This window comes from Chenopodium album, chromosome 10 (genome assembly GCF_948465745.1).
Source record: "Chenopodium album chromosome 10, dcCheAlbu1.1, whole genome shotgun sequence".
Lineage (NCBI taxonomy): Eukaryota > Viridiplantae > Streptophyta > Magnoliopsida > Caryophyllales > Amaranthaceae > Chenopodium > Chenopodium album.
In genome coordinates, this window is record NC_137843.1 from 11,469,721 (window position 1) to 11,485,935 (window position 16,215).

Consider the following 16,215-nt stretch of genomic DNA (forward strand, 5'->3'; position numbering starts at 1 on the left):
ATAATGAATTGCAGATTTCAAGGTGGTTGTATCCTTGAAATCTTACATATCTTTGCATGTATGAAATAGGAGATCCTACTATTATGCAAAATGCCAACAGCTTGAAATATGGCGATAATTGTAAGCAAATGTTTGTTGCTTCAAAGTTGAGCCCTAGGGTTACAAATGCATTATTAATTAATTATTAAGAAATTCTTCTAGGGGGTGATACTATTTTCTTACACTAGATTTACCCAGAATATGCAGAATTCGGAACTTTAGCCTAGGCTCAAGCAAACAAGATGAGACATGAGAGATGGGAAAGAAGAGTTGGATCGTGGTTATATATAGGACATTCAAAAAGATTATTCAGATGAAATCTGCAATCACCCTGCAGCTATATAAAGATCCATCAACTATTGCTTCTATCACTGCAACGCTGATAAAGTTCATAATGCTTCAGTGATACAGGCATACAGCCTTGATGCTGTCAATTTATTTAATTTACGACAGATGTTGTATAGTTTGTGATGCTATACTCGACAAACCATGATCTTTGGCACCGCAGATCCGAGCCATGATCCCATGACACAAGATCTCCTTAGTAAGTGCTGAGTAAATATAAATGCTTATAAATGATGATAAACATATACAAATAGAGATTCAAATAGGCTTGATGCTTCATGCCATTCGACTTGGGGGTTTGTACTGCTCTATTTAAGTATTTACTGTATAAATCTTGGTTATTTCTTAAATAAAACATATCATTCATGAAATGAGACCTTTTTAATTTATCTCATTAAAAATAAAAATAAAAATAAAAATGACCTCAGCCCTCAGCAAAAGCCTTTTTTTTTTTTTCATTTATAGCAGTCTTTTAATTCATATTTAGCTCCAACTGTCACCTTTGATTCTTCTTTCATTCATCAACAATGACCTAATGCACAAGAAATTTTTCATTCTAGCTAATTGGTGTGGTGAAACACCCCCAACCCCTAAAGACACTAGCCACAATCTTTTTTTATACATCTATCCAGGCAATCTCTAGAAGAAAAATCACTTTGCATTTTTGCGAAACACTTCCATTCATCACTAAAGCCGTTGTTTATACATCTATATAGGCAATCTCTAGAAGCAAAATCACAAGTAAAAGTGTGTCTGATGATGTCAAAACACCTCTCCCTCTATTTTTCTTTCCAAGTAAAAAAAGGTCGTGAACATATCAACTCTGATTTTGTTGTAAGACCTCTGCTTCAGCCTTAGCCATGGGGTCATCCTCTTTTTCCCCTTCTCGATCCTCAGCCAATTTCTTTCTGTGCAACTCCTCAGCTGCTTCTATTGAAGCTTTGTGCTCAGCCTGGAGGCGTTGCATTTCTTCTTCCATCTGCTGTCTCTCAAACCATGTATCAGCATCTGCCCAAACTGCAGACAAAATTTATACAAGTTAATTATAAGACAACAGATTCAGAAGTCATGCTGCTAATTGCCTATGTGATTTTCAAAATAGCAGGGAATAGAGCAATAAGATAATACAAACAAAAGGCACTTCAAATGATTTTCAGCTGACAAAAAAGTCTAGGTACGTGCAATCAGTATGTCTGAGTAAAAGAAGTAATCATACTACAAGAGGAAGAGACTATAGCATTGGAAAGCATCAACAACACCCCCCAATCCTCCTCCCACCCCTTCTCTCTAATCCCTGCAATCCGAACGTCAGAGGCTAACACAATACCTGTATGCATCAAGTGGTTTCAGTAAGATGCCATCATGATAGCATACTGAAGTACTGAACACCCCCCAAAAAAAAAGTACTGAACACAATCAAGTCAAAACATGTCTTACCAAATTCCTAACTATTGGAAAGCTAAATCAGATAGTAAAATTCATCAAAAGTTTCAGTTCCTACAGACTAGTAATCCTTATTTCTCCATCCTCATCTAGATTTCTGGTATCCAATTGTTGACATATAACTTGAAGGCTTTAGTTCTCAAGTTCATAATAGAAGGAATTTTGACATTAACCATTCACCGAATGGGCTGTGTAAAACAACTGATCTTGCTAAACACTATAGTTAAAACTCTCCCCTGACATAACAAAGGTTTTAGATACCAAAGTTTGACAGCAGGATTTGTGCTGTCTTCTTTTGATTTTGATTAATTACTTCTATTCTGAAGTTCTAAAATATATTGATAGGACAATATCAATTAATCAGTAAACTGGTGAATAATACTTTCTCAGGCAGCATTGTGACAAGTGCTGTTTGTGATAAACAGATAATCATGATTATCATTGTCTTTTCACAGCTGTGATGCTGTTTTCTCACATACATATATCTCCAGAATTTATTGATGGTGCTACACTATGATGCACAGAAACCGGCACATTTCTCGTTACAGAGCAATTGGACTTGGAAAGATATCCAAGAGAAACCTCTTCTATAGAAACACAAAATTTTTCCCTTCTTGGTTTTTTTAAGTTTCAAATCAACTAATACCTTCAAGCAGAACTACTATCTACATTACCTTCCTCATCTATTTTATTGCTGCCAATAACAGACCAAAGAATTCCGTTCTTCCAGGCAAAATAATTGATATTGTTTCACTTTATGTAATTCTACAATTCCTCATTTACTGAAAAAATGTGTTCTCAAGCTTTCTGTTTTCGTTCCAGTGTAACACATGTTCTACATATTGGGCAAATCGTATCGAATAACTTTCACACAGTATTTGCCAGTAAATTACAAAGATACCAAAGAATCAACCAAAAAAAACCAAACACAATCGTGTATTTGCATAAACCTCATATGCTCTTGATATGAAAATCTTGGCACATTCATGCTGACAACACAAGCACACATCCTAGAACAAGATTGCAGACTGATCATGGCAGATGAAATCGCGGTGTTTTTCAGCATTTATAGCCCTCACCTTTTCTCCTCCTGTCTACTAATTTCAGGACAAACCTTTCTTTATCTCATAATAATTTGGGCACGAATTTGAACTCAATCCCTCCTCAAGAATTGTAATACGAAGCAATACAAAACCACCAAAATCAATGCCTAACTCAGAAACAATATTCATCCAAATTACAATCACCCCACTTCCCCAACAAACAAATCCCACAACATAAATTACAACCACGAAAACCCCAAAATTGTAAAAACAAAGATAAACCCACAAATTACAGCTACATAAATTCAACAATCAACAACAAAACCCACGAAAAAACAAAGAAAAACTAAGATTAAAATTAGGGTTTCAGAACAAAATAAGAGATTGAAAAGAGGAAACATACTAGGTTGAGCAGCCCATCCTTGTTCACCACCCTTAATCTTCTCAGGAAGAGCGTAATTAACTGTAAGAACACGACCATAAAGCTCAGCACCATCCATGTTATCCATGGCAGCAGAAGCATCTTCTCTCTCCAAGAAAGTAACGAAACCAAAGGATCTGTGTTTCTGGGTAGCTTGATCAAGTGGGGTTTTGACATCTTTGATTTCTCCAAAAGGGATGAATGCGGCATGAAGAATGGATTCGTTAACTTCCTCTGCTAATCCTCCTACGTACAGTGTGTTCTTCTGCATTCCTGGTTGATTCATCATTGTCTCTTCCTTTTCTCTCTCTTCTCCTTCTTTCTTTCTTGTGTGTTCGCTGCTGTGAAGAGTGCACACTGCAATTTCAAAGATTGTTCTCCGGGGGCCGGGGTTATATAATTGCTAATTTGTAATGGAATTGGATTTGTTGAATCGGGTGTTGGGTTCGAGTTAAGTTTTGTTTTAGAGTTATACTCTATATCTTGTTAACTAGTTTACCTCCCGTGTAATCTCTAGTTTTACTTTAAGAAAAATGGAATCTAATAATTCTACATTTAGTCGGTATTCTATAAACAATCCCATATTTTGAAATTCCAGAAATAATCCCACCTTTGAACCCCCATCTTCTATTAACAATCCTCGACCGGTTGGATTGTTTTGGTAACCGGTTTTCTTAGGTGATAAGACATGTGTCGTATTTTGATTGGTTTATTCTAAATTTTAATAATTAAAAAAACAAAATTAATTAAAAAAACCCAAAACTATAGCCCCGCCACGCCCCAACCCCAGCCCTGCCACTAGCCCAGACACGCCCCAACCCTAGCCTCGCAACCCAACCTACCCCTCCAAGGAGCCAGAAACCACCGTCATCGCCACTCTTATCGCCCAAATGGCCCCCATCCCCGCCCCTCCACATCACCATCGTAGCAAAGAGAAGGTGATTTCATCGTTTTTGCTCCATCGATCGGAGAACAAAGCAGAGAAATACTTGGCCCTACAAAGCGCAGAAGAATGAAGGTAATACTAAAATTCATCGGAGGAAGAAGAATTGAAGGTTTCAACGCAATGGAGGAGAGAGATTTGGAGGTTCCGGCGCAATGGAGGAGAGAGAATCGAAGGTTTCAGCACTAGAGGAAAGAGAATTGGGTTTGCGAAAAAGGCGAAGGAGGATGTTGGCGGTGCAAGCATCGTTGAAGCTGCCTGAGATCGACGAAGAGAGGAGTTGAATGGAGGAATCGGCAGCGGAGGTGAGTCGGGTAGAGCTGTTGATATGGTGCCGCAACCGTTCTCCATTTTTTCAGGCCTGAAGTTAGGTTGTTGTGAGTTGTTGTTGATGTTGGTTGCGGTGGTGTAGTTGATGCCGGTGGTGAAGTGGGAGGAGGTGAGCAGCTGGTCGGCTGGTGTAGTGCGTGAGGGTGCAGGGGTGGTGTTGGTGGTGGACTGGTGGCCAAGAAGAGAAACTAAGAAAAAAAGAGGAAAAAAAAAATTAACTTGTTTAACAGGTTGAAGGTCAAAGGGATCATTAGTGGAAGATCCTTGTCAAAGATGGGATTGTTTCTGGAATTTCAAAAGGCGGGATTGTTTATAGAACACGGAGCAAAGGTGGGATTATTAGTTTTCATTTTTCCTTTACTATATATATCTATATTTAATTATTTATAAAGATTTACAATAATTTGTAGTTCAACAATTCTTCTATAAATATACTCTTTATAAAAAAGGTATGGTTGATAAAGAGAATATATACTTATGAGAGATAATCATTATGCCCTTCAAGAATTTGTAGTTCAACCATTCTTGTATAAATATATTCTCTTTATACAAATAATATAAGTTCACATATGAGTTATTGATAAAAATAAATTGAACAAATCTTGTCATTTCCTAGGAAATAGAACTCCATGTGTTGAAGTCTCACTAGAGTTACTACTTTCTTCATCCAACCAAACAAACACCAAATCTATCACACTTTTTTCCTCGTGTATTTCATTTGCTCAATCTGATTTTGCATCATAATCAGTATCAAAATAAAGTTAGATAAATTGAGTTATTGATTAAGATCAATATTCCATTTTTGAAAATTAAAAGAGACCTTCGAAAACACATAAACAACCAATTTGAATGATCAATTCTCCACGAACTTCTCGTATTATGAGTAATCTCAAGCTCTGACCAAAAACCATACTTCCACAAGAATATCAGGATATACTATTGTTTATCAATGAAAAATCAAGGAGAATAAATTTTCTATCAAAATTGCTAAGCTATCCTTCTCATTCAATCAACAATTATTTTAAGTTGAATTGATGTATGATGCTTGTTCTACTAGCTCCCTGCTTGCTTCTACGAGTTTCCTACTTCTTTCGTAAGTAAAGGAAGCCAACTACAATTGAGATGCCAACAACGGCTACAGGAGCTACCCAGTACTGCAGAGGCAAGTCCTTAATCTTCTGGATGGTATCCATACCCTTCTTTTCCTGTTTAGGTTCTGGAATAGTTGCAGCAGATGGGTCTAGCTCTCCAACAAAATACTTCTCCATCTCGTCCCTTGCATCTTGGCTATGTCCAGCATCTTCAAATTCTTCTTTTGCATCCTTTCCTTCATTATACGTACATGATATTTCAGAAAATTTGCATAAAATATTTTTATAATCTTCCCACCATTACAATATAATGATTATCTCATAAGTTGTAGGGCATCAACATTAGATATCTTATATTGGGCAAATTTTGATACATAACAGCAAGCACTGGATCTACTGAGATAATGGACATACCAGTTGCGCTGAGAAGCACATCATCACCACCGGGATGATCGTCGAGGTAAGATGTAACATCATACACCTGAAAAGGAATCATTTATTGAGTTCCAAAATCTGAGCAAGATGAATAATACTATATCCATATACATTCCAAAACAGGGAGTAATTGACTACACATTAAAAAAAGAATTCTGAAACAATTAAATAAGATCAATACACTATGTATGGGCAGTGTGGCAATATGCTGCCTTGTTTACTCAAAACACAAATTCACCAAAGCTTGGACTAATAATCATTAAATATGGTAACACAAAATACGACACACTAAGCCATGTTAAATACGCAGAAGAACAAACTCATTGAGAAGAGAAAGCCCGTGCGACTTGAAAGATAGACATCAGCAACACTAATGGTAATCCTCTATCCAATTTAAGATGTTATGTTATACCTGACTTCACACGTATTTAGAGCTTCTAGCGTGAATAATTTAACCTAAAAAGAAATTTAACCACTGAGATAGATAATTCTGAATTTAAACACAACTCTTTGTGACCAAACAACAAATGACACATATAAAAGTATTTGGCAAGAGAAAAACTCCAACGCTAAAGGCAGGAGGATTAAGATTTGACATATATACTTATTGGACACGAGTGATGAAGATAACTAAAAGCACAGCACAACCATGTTAACGAAACAATAGCAATCTGACAGCTTGAGAAACACAAGCAGCGACAATTTTGGAAGCAAAACTGATTTGAACACCAACACCTCCCCCCCCCCCCCCCCCCCCCCGGCCCCCAAAACAAACATCTCTCTCATCCAAAACATCTTGAGAGAAAAGACATTCACACAAGATTATAAGCATCCAGCCACATGGAAAAGAAATATGGCTTCACGATTTGATTTGTTGCAATTCTTAAAAACATAAGTGCACACTTTAAAGCGCAAACATATATGCCACAATAATAATTAATATGCTTGAGATCTATTGAATACATAAGCGAATTAGAATACACCTAATAAAGTGATGCTAATTGATTTGAGATAGCAGCAGAGCTTCTTGAAAAATCACACATGTTGAAATATAAATATTGACATCAAAATAATCTCACCACTTGTAAAGAATTCCTCCCAAACATCCAGCTAGTATATCATATTCACCTCTCATTGACAGGAATACCTAAGCTAGATAAGTCTTATTTTGTAATTTAAGGATAATCTAAGTGTTGCAATGTTCCGTATATGCACTCAAACTCAGAATACCTGCATATATATGGTTTGTACTTACAAGCCAGAAAATATTATATATAGCGGGGAAGTGAGAAAGCACAGCCTCTTTTTAGTCTTTAAAACATTGAGAATAACATAGAGCATAATAAACCCCAACAATAACAAAGTTCAAAGATCTGCCTCTAAATGACCAACACCAAAACCAACTCAATCCAAGGAAACACAGAAGTAAACAGAGAAATACACATCCAATCATGGAGTAATTCATGTGTAGAGTAAAATCAGTAAATTATCCTAAAAGCCCAAAAACTAGCTAGGTACCATGATAACACTTCAATTGTTCACACGAACAACAAGAATACCAACTGAACAAATGATATAACAAAAATAAGATACATTAAGCCCAAAAAGCAAGGAGTTGAGAACAAGCACTACCAAATTGAGGCTTTGGAATCCACAGCAATGTCTAAGCTACGTCTTCAGTAACATCGAGCACAAACAAGAACATTTAAAACCAAATTGGAACTTTGGAGTCCACAGCTATGTTGAGCACAAACGGAACCGAATAAGGAACTGGAATCCATAACCATCTAACATATTTCCACAGCTAATCAAAGCATAAACAAGACCAAAATGTGCATTGGAGTCCACAACTACGAACACGACCAAATTGGGGCATTGGATTATTATGCAATAACCCAACAACAATGAGGATTTTAAACCTAATGACTTAAAATTTCCTCACTAATCAAGGATATATGTAGCAAAAACTAATCAAATTTACTGAAAATTCAAAACAAAACGCAGTGGAGTTGTACAACAGTTACAATTCAGAGCAAGATTGAAACCAAGCAAAACCCCAGAAGCCATTTCTTCCAATTAAGTACAACCATTACAAAATCAAATCAAAACCCACTAAAGTAAACTACTTTTTGAACAAATTCCACAACAATGAACACCCAAATAAACCCTCAAATTAAGCAAATTATTAGAAGATCTGGAAAAATGAATGAAAAAATCAAAGAAAAGAAAGGTAACCTTGCCATCAATAACTACCCAACAATCATCCTTGGTGTTGTGCTCGGCGGCTTCTTTCATACTGAAGAGTTTCGTCAAAGTTGGCATTTTGTTTGTTGGAGATTTGAGGAGGGCTTTGGATTTTCTCCCTGATTTTCTCTCTCCTAAAACCTTGGGAGGTTAGAAGTTTGGATTTTGCTTAGGCCGACCTCCCCAGTCGTTGTTTCCTCACCTCCAAGTTTTAATCCGAAACTTCTTGCTTTGTTTGATTCAACTCCTCTCTCTCTGACCTTTTAGCTTTTAGACTAGTCACATATGTAGACGATGTGTATTGTATATTTGTATACATAAAAGGGCTGTTTGATTGGGGGTATTAATCATAGGGAAAGAAAATTAACTATTCTGATTCCCTTTATTGCTATTTATTAGTCGTTTTTTTCCTATTCCCTTTATCCCAAATTATTCTAATTTGAATCCCCACCCCTCTAGGTATTTCCATTCTCATTCCTTAGTCACCACCACATCACCACCTTCCTACCTACACACCACCGAGAAACCCAACCACCGCACTACCCGCGCTTCGCCGCCTCTCCCATGACCCTCGCCGCCTCTCCCAGATCATCACCGCCTCTACTCCCCTCGCAAAAAACATCCCCCAGCCCCGTAAAACCCTAGAAACCCCTTCCTATCCCCGTAAAACTGACGTTCGTCCATCCTTCCACCCTCAAAACCCTAGCGCTAGGGTTTCGAGGGTGGAGGGATGGACAAACGACGGTTTTACGGGAACAGGGAGGGGTTTCTATGGTTTTACGACGGAAGGGGAGAGTTTTACGGGGGAAGTGGAGGTGCGGCGAGGGCTTGGAAGAAGAGGCGAAGAGCAGCGGTGGTGGGGGAGGTGCCGCGAATGGTGGGGTGGCTGGATGGTAGCTGAAAAAGGTAGGAAGCGAAGAAGATAGGTTGTTGTATGGTGGTGGGACTGGTGGTTTGATTCCCTTTGTTTTTTAAAACAAATAACATAAGAAATTTAAGGGATTTTCATTCCATTCTTTTTCTTTCCCTTTGTTCATTTCATTCCAATTACCCTATGCCAACCAAACGACCCTTAAATAGAATTAGTGTTAATTAACACTCGAAAAAGTATTAAATAAGCACAATAACTAATCGAAGAATATGATCAATGATGCAAGGTGGGAAAATAAAGGTTGCTCATATTTATAAAGAGGGAAATCGGGTGGCGGATTGGTTGGCCAACCGCGGAGTCATCCAAGATTCTCCTTTGTCAATTGTTAATATTTCTTTGGAGCTTAATCGTATTCTAGAGGTGTGGCGTTGCCTTGCCTGGTCCCTCCGTAAGTAGTTTGTCATAGTTTTTTTTTTTTTTTTTTTTTTTTTTTTTCTTTAGTCTGTGGACTTCTTTTGGATAAAAAAAAAAATCGAAGACTTTGCTTTCTAGAGTTCGAATATTGTCAGGTGAGAGTGCTCGGAGATAATAATGCTCTTACGTACCTTTACTCTTTATTTTCAAGAATCTAGCCATCATGAAGGATTTTTATGATTGAACAATCTATTGCTTTATATGTGTCGATTATGTAAGTGAAATCAAGAAACAAAAATGCATTAATCCATCCATATTCATTATCTAGATTTTCTAATTTTGCCATTTACTCGTATGTGCTCATTCAATTAGATATCAAAAGTTCAAATCTTGCAACTTTTTTTTATTTTTTATTTTATTTTTTTTTTTAATACAAAGGTAACCAATCCAATTGTAGTTGCGAAATTATACACATAAAGATATGTTCTTGGCCCCCTCTTACTAAAAATTCTGGCTCCGCCACTAAACTCGATCAACCCTAGCAATTCTCTTGTGTACTTTGTTAAGAGTTATTTGATTCAATTAAGTTTGTGTGTTGTTGAAATTAAATGATAATTAAAGTTGTTGTATAAATCAAAGTAGCGGTTGTCTATGAATGTAGTAGGATCTAATGAATAATTGTTTGAACACTTTTTGTACTCTCATTCCCAAATAATCAAATATCTATTTCATTCAACCATCATAAAGTAAACATATGTTATACGGAGTATAAGACCTTGTTTAGTTCACCTTATCTTTACTTATTTCATAAAAAATAAGTTCAGATCAGATCAGATCAGAAAAAATAGGTTCAGATCAGATCATCGTTTTATGTGCAGTTTTTTATCACTAAATATCTTTAATTTCGTAATTAAAAAAATTCTGAAAATCATATTTTAATAAAATACACATTATTACGAATCTAACAAGACACCACTTGATAATTTTTTCCGTATACATTATTGTATATTTAAGGTCAAATCTGACATTCAAATCAGATCAGATCAGACCAGACCAGATCAGATAAGCAAATGTAAGGAGAACTAAATAGGGCCTAAAGATAGATTATGATATGAGAACCTTCGTTGGAATAACCATTTGTTTTTTAATTCCTATTCGTCCATCCAACAATGTTACAAGATTTGTTAATGAGTACTTATTTGTCTTTTTTAATTTTAATATCTTATTCGTGAAAGTTGATCTTGCGCCAATCACATTCATTTGAATAATTATGTACTTACACATCATTTTAAGTATTCATTACAATGTTTAACTAATTTAGAGCGAGCATGTAATAACACGAGGCATCTATTGAGGCACTACTTTTAGTGTCTACCTTGTGATCATCTTATTTCAAGGTTAATAGTTTCAGATAAAATAAATTTAGTTATTTTATTCAATTTATAATTAAAAGGATTTCTAATAAGAGAAGGTATTGCGTGAGGCTTGCCTCACCAATAATTTGGTGAGACAAGCCTTAAAACAACAATTTCAATTTGTAGATGATATCATATGACCAATAGAGGATATCATCAAGCCTATACATGATATTATAGAACCAACAGAGAATATCATTGAACAAACAAATGATATCATCTATAAGCGAGATGATATCATATATATATATATATATATATATATATATATATATATATATATATATATATACACACACAATAAATGTAGGATGATATCATGAATCCAGTAGAGGATATCATAGAATCAATAGAGGATTATCACAGAGACAATAGATGATATCATATAACCAATAGAGGATATCATCCAACAATCTAATAAAGGATATCATCCGGCCTACAAATGATATTATATAACCATTAGATGATATATATCATCCAACCTATAAATGATATTATCTAGGCAATGGATGATATCATCCAGCTTATAGATGATATCATAGAACCAATAGAAGATATCATTCAGTCTATAGATAATATCATGAAACCTATATAATAAAGGAAATCATTGAACTAATAGAGGATATCATGGAACTAATACGGGATATCATCTAGACAATAGATGATACTATCCAACTTATAGATGATATCATCTAATTTATTATTGAAGATATAATCTAAACAATATAATTTATTTTCTAAAAATAATTAAAAGGTCAACAGTGGTGGAACCACCATCGAAGGTCCCGTACTAAACTCATGGGTATAACATAACATGCTCATTTTTCAACCAAAATACATACATTTGTTATCAAAACGCTCACAATTCAACATACAATCACATAGGACAATTAATTTCAACAATTATACACAACACAAGAAAGCCCCAAATCGATTTTTTTTTTTTTTTTTTTTTTTTTGCATTTTTCGAAAAACCCGAGAATCTCAAGCAATTATCAAGCCAATTCAAGCATAAATCATGGACAAATATAATCAACAATCTTTATTTTCTCTCTCCTCTCCATCCTCTTCAATTCTCTAAAACTTTCTCTCTCTTCCTCCATGGATGACATCTTTGATCCTGACAAGTTTCTCGCCATCGATGATACCAATCTTACCATTGTTAAGGTTTGATTATCAAGTGTGCTGAAAATAGAAAGAGGAGAGAGAAAATGAGGAAGAAGATAAGAGAGTGTTTGTGGAAGGGTTAAGGTGGACTGACCAATAGTTGGGTGAGGCTTGCCTAACCCAATACTTTGTGTTCTAATAATGTGTAATATAAGTTCAAATAAATGAAATTTGGGTGGATATACATACATGAAAGAAAAGCCTTATATGTGTAGAGGATCTACTCCCTCCGAATTTTTTAAATACATCACTTGAGATGTTATACTATTTATATGTTACTTTTGACTTAATTTTCTTATTACTATTTAATTTATAAACATGGTCATGTAATTCATTATTGGATGTAATTCATTATTGGATTTGCTACAATGTCGACTTTCATAATTGTTACTAATATCTCATTAAAAATATTGATGGTTAAATTTATGCCTTGACAAGTGTGAAAACTCAAATAATGCATTTAAAAAAAATTAAGTAATTTTTAATACCCGACCCAACACGAAGTACCCACGGGCCCAAGCAGCAATGGCTCATTGCCATAGAAAGAAAAAAAGAACGGTTTTTGCCACAAAACACAAAATTAAAGCATCTAGTAAGTAGTAACCGTCAGCTTCAATCATCTGAACCAACCAACTGGTGGAACGCTTTCACTTTCTGGCCTAAAATATCTGTTCACCTTCTTCCCATTTATTTAAACCTTACAATTCCTTAAACTCTCTTACAACCTCCTAACTCCTAATAAACAAGATGATTATTCCAAATAATCTGCTTTTAGTTTCACTAATATTTTTCTCAACCATCTTACACAATGCTGTTGTTATCTCTGCTTCTTGCTCCAACAGACAGTGCAAGGTACATTATACATGATTATATGTACCCCTCGTCTCTAACTGTTGTTCCTATTTTAACGATGATTGTCTCACAAAAAAAAAGTCAGTATGTAGGAGCAACATACATTTAGAGATGAATGAAGGGAGCTGTTTGTTGCATAAAATTTGCTTTCTTTTTCAAAGTAAATTGTGCAAATTTTAGTTTGCAATGCTAATAATTTTATGGTTTGCAGTTTATGGAAAATTGTGCAAGAAATTCAGATTGTGGTGCTGGTTTGTACTGTTCTAATTGTCGGTATCCAAGACCAAGTTTTAGTGGGTCAAAATGTGTTCGATCAACTGTCACTAATCAGTTCAAACTTGTGGTATGTTACTTTTTTCTCATGTACCTTGCTATGTATCACAAATTGCATGATGATTTTGAATCTTCTGATTGGAATTACTAGCATTGAGAATTATACTGTTTTATAAAGATCACTATTAAAAACTTCTAAATTTTGCTACATTGAGGATATCATAGTTACATGTCCGTGTTAATGTACAACTGGTTAACGCTTAATCAAGCAACGATAAATCTATCTCTGAGGCTGAAAAAAAAAGGTTTAAGTTTGAGTGACATAGTTTTGATCTTTTATTTAACAACCTTTTGAGATTTTTGTAACTTAATGTAGGGGAATTTTTGGATTGATGAAAGCCTCAGAAATTGGATCAACAACAACTACAAAGCCTCGGAATTTGGATCATTTGATTAAATTCCGAAAAATGATCATGTGGTATTGGTTTACTTAGCTTCAAACCGTAGTTGTACTAGCTATTGTGCTAAGCTAGTAATCAAACTGAGTTAATGAAATTCAAATGAACTCGAATGTAGCGGTTTGTGTCTCTAGGGATCATCTGCAACTCTGCATAGGCAACTCAAGGCTTACCTAGCTTCTACAAATAACATGCATCAACATTTTACTCTATATAATTTAAGGAAAGTACAAGTATATAAACTTTATACTTCATACTACATACTAATTCAAACTATGAATAAATCGAATGGTTTTCCAGAAAGAAACTTTTAGCCATATACAAACGTATTATTATTATTCATTTAGCCCAAAGTATTTAAATCTGTTATAAGAACTTTTTCTTATTTCTGCTGTTTCCAGAATGATTCTCTGCCTTTCAACAAATATGCATTCTTGACAACTCATAATTCCTTTGCCATCGAAGGAGAACGCCACAACACCAAAGCTCCTAGAGTAACCTTCAGAAATCAAGAAGATAGCGTTACACAACAACTACACGTAAGCCTTTTTTTCCCTACAGTCTATTATTAGAACAAATGTGATATAGAATAAGCACCACTTTTGAACAAAATGTCTGTTTTCATTTAAAAAAAATCGTTGTGATGATCGCTGACAACTTGTGTGCAGAATGGTGTTCGAGCCTTGATGCTAGATACCTATGACTACAGAGGAGATGTATGGTTGTGCCATTCGTTTAAAGGCCAATGTCACTCATATACCACATTTGTAAGAACTAGACTCGTTTAATTTACTTAAAACATAAGAACATTTGTTGCCTAGAGTTTTTGATTGAATGACACTGTATGTAAACCGATGTGATTGAAATGTTGATTTTGTTTTCGTAATTAAAGGAACGTGCTATTGATACATTGAAGGAAATTGAAGTATTCATGGCATCCAATCCATCCGAAATTGTAACACTAATCTTGGAAGATTATGTAAAGACCCCAAAAGGGTTGACAAAAATTTTTAAGGAGTCAGGCTTAATGAAATATTGGTTCCCGGTATCAAACATGCCTAAGAATGGCAAGAATTGGCCCTTGGTTAGCCAAATGGTAGCTAAGAATCAAAGGCTTGTCGTGTTCACCTCCGATATGGATAAGGAAAGAAGCGAGGGGATTGCTTACCAGTGGAACTACATGGTTGAAAATCAGTGTAAGATATGACATAAACTTTTTGTTTTTGCTTGATCAAGATACAAAAAAACATTAGTTGATCGAGCTAATAATTTTCTCCCTTAACTCCTTTGCAGTTGGAAGTAAAGGGATGAAACCAGGAAGGTGTCCAAAGCGAAACGAGTCATCTCCATTGAATGATCACACCAAATCTTTGGTGTTAGTTAATCATTTTAAAACAATTCCTGTGAAGCTAACAGCATGTGAGCATAACTCCAGAGAATTGATTGAGATGCTACAAACTTGCTATGCTGCTGCTGGTAACCGTTGGGCTAATTTTGTTGCTGTTGATTACTACAAGGTAACGTGAACTAAGCTCGATATGATACAAAGTATTACAAGAATGTTTTTATAGATTATGTCATTCAATGGTGTGATTAATATAAGTACATTAACAGAGGAGTGCGGGAGGAGGAGCATTCGAAGCAGTCGACACCCTGAATGGAGAGCTGCTATGTGGTTCCACTAACATTCATGCATGTGTGGTAATATGACCTTTCATTACGGAACAAATAGCTTATGCCATTTTAAGGCTCACAAACTCACCCTAAAGTTTGAACCAATGGATTTAAAAGAACCTTTAATGTTTGGATCAATCATGAACTAACTTTAGCTTCAGTTTAAGCTATATAGTACTCTGTCTCAAATCAATGGCCATATATACAGAGTTATGAGTAGATAAATAATTGTTGTAACACAAACATTACTAAGAATGTCCTTGTATAATCATATCATACACTTCATTATAAGATTACGTATTTACGTATCATTGTAACAATATGACAACTAATTTCAGACAGAGAGGGATTATAAGATTACGTATTTATGTATCATTGTATCATTGCTTTTTAGAATTTCTAACTCTCTCCTTTTTATGACGCAGAGAAAATCAAGGTGATCAAGGCCTTGCAGTTATATCCACAGCATGGTATTGTGGGGGCACAAGTCGAATAAACTTCATGTCAGCAGCTTACTCAAGTTTTATTAACATCTAGTTCCTTTATAGAATAGTTTGGGTAGTTTAAACGTTAACCCAAGTCTTGTACTTTGATAAGGAATTCACTAGTAATAGTACTTGCAAAGTAAAAACCTCTTTCATCACACAGACGAAACTAAATTTAATTTTGAATTAATCGAACTTTTCAAATCAAAGACCGAACCAAATAATTCACACTCAGAAAGAAAATCCCGCAGATCTTTGCTATATTTTCAATC

The 16,215-nt window shown here is 35.2% G+C and overlaps 3 protein-coding genes across 3 annotated transcripts; 1 reads left to right on the top strand and 2 right to left on the bottom strand.

The window, feature by feature from the left end:
• Positions 1-746: 746 nt before the first annotated feature.
• Positions 747-3,740, bottom strand: LOC145562245 (uncharacterized). Its single transcript, XM_081622457.1, has 2 exons — positions 3,274-3,740; positions 747-1,401 (listed from the first exon to the last, which is right to left on the bottom strand). Exons 1-2 carry the CDS (start codon positions 3,578-3,580, stop codon positions 1,202-1,204), a joined length of 507 nt encoding a protein of 168 aa, XP_081478583.1. The 5' UTR covers positions 3,581-3,740; the 3' UTR covers positions 747-1,201.
• A 1,657-nt stretch (positions 3,741-5,397) lies between these two features.
• On the bottom strand, positions 5,398-8,622 carry LOC145562246 (cytochrome b5-like). The gene is made up of 3 exons (XM_081622458.1): positions 8,326-8,622; positions 6,070-6,136; positions 5,398-5,891 (listed from the first exon to the last, which is right to left on the bottom strand). Exons 1-3 carry the CDS (start codon positions 8,410-8,412, stop codon positions 5,647-5,649), a joined length of 399 nt encoding a protein of 132 aa, XP_081478584.1. The 5' UTR covers positions 8,413-8,622; the 3' UTR covers positions 5,398-5,646.
• A 4,252-nt stretch (positions 8,623-12,874) lies between these two features.
• Positions 12,875-16,185, top strand: LOC145562247 (PI-PLC X domain-containing protein At5g67130-like). Its single transcript, XM_081622459.1, has 8 exons — positions 12,875-13,053; positions 13,265-13,396; positions 14,186-14,323; positions 14,453-14,551; positions 14,677-14,980; positions 15,078-15,301; positions 15,399-15,485; positions 15,884-16,185. The coding sequence occupies exons 1-8, from the start codon at positions 12,949-12,951 to the stop codon at positions 15,896-15,898; spliced, it is 1,104 nt and encodes a 367-aa protein (XP_081478585.1). The 5' UTR covers positions 12,875-12,948; the 3' UTR covers positions 15,899-16,185.
• Positions 16,186-16,215: the final 30 nt, after the last annotated feature.

What these genes read in the sequence shown, in the direction of transcription:
- LOC145562247 (XM_081622459.1), top strand. Translation starts at nt 12,949, where the DNA reads ATGATTATTCCAAATAATCTGCTTTTAGTTTCACTAATATTTTTCTCA. An exon ending in CTAATCAGTTCAAACTTGTG is followed by an intron (nt 13,397 to 14,185) that starts GTATGTTACTTT and finishes TGCTGTTTCCAG; the next exon opens with AATGATTCTCTGCCTTTCAA. An exon ending in TTGCTGTTGATTACTACAAG is followed by an intron (nt 15,302 to 15,398) that starts GTAACGTGAACT and finishes GTACATTAACAG; the next exon opens with AGGAGTGCGGGAGGAGGAGC.
- LOC145562246 (XM_081622458.1), bottom strand. Translation starts at nt 8,412, where the DNA reads ATGCCAACTTTGACGAAACTCTTCAGTATGAAAGAAGCCGCCGAGCAC. An exon ending in GGGTAGTTATTGATGGCAAG is followed by an intron (nt 6,137 to 8,325) that starts GTTACCTTTCTT and finishes ATTCCTTTTCAG; the next exon opens with GTGTATGATGTTACATCTTA. An exon ending in TGTGCTTCTCAGCGCAACTG is followed by an intron (nt 5,892 to 6,069) that starts GTATGTCCATTA and finishes CGTATAATGAAG; the next exon opens with GAAAGGATGCAAAAGAAGAA.
- LOC145562245 (XM_081622457.1), bottom strand. Translation starts at nt 3,580, where the DNA reads ATGATGAATCAACCAGGAATGCAGAAGAACACACTGTACGTAGGAGGA. An exon ending in AGGATGGGCTGCTCAACCTA is followed by an intron (nt 1,402 to 3,273) that starts GTATGTTTCCTC and finishes TTTTGTCTGCAG; the next exon opens with TTTGGGCAGATGCTGATACA.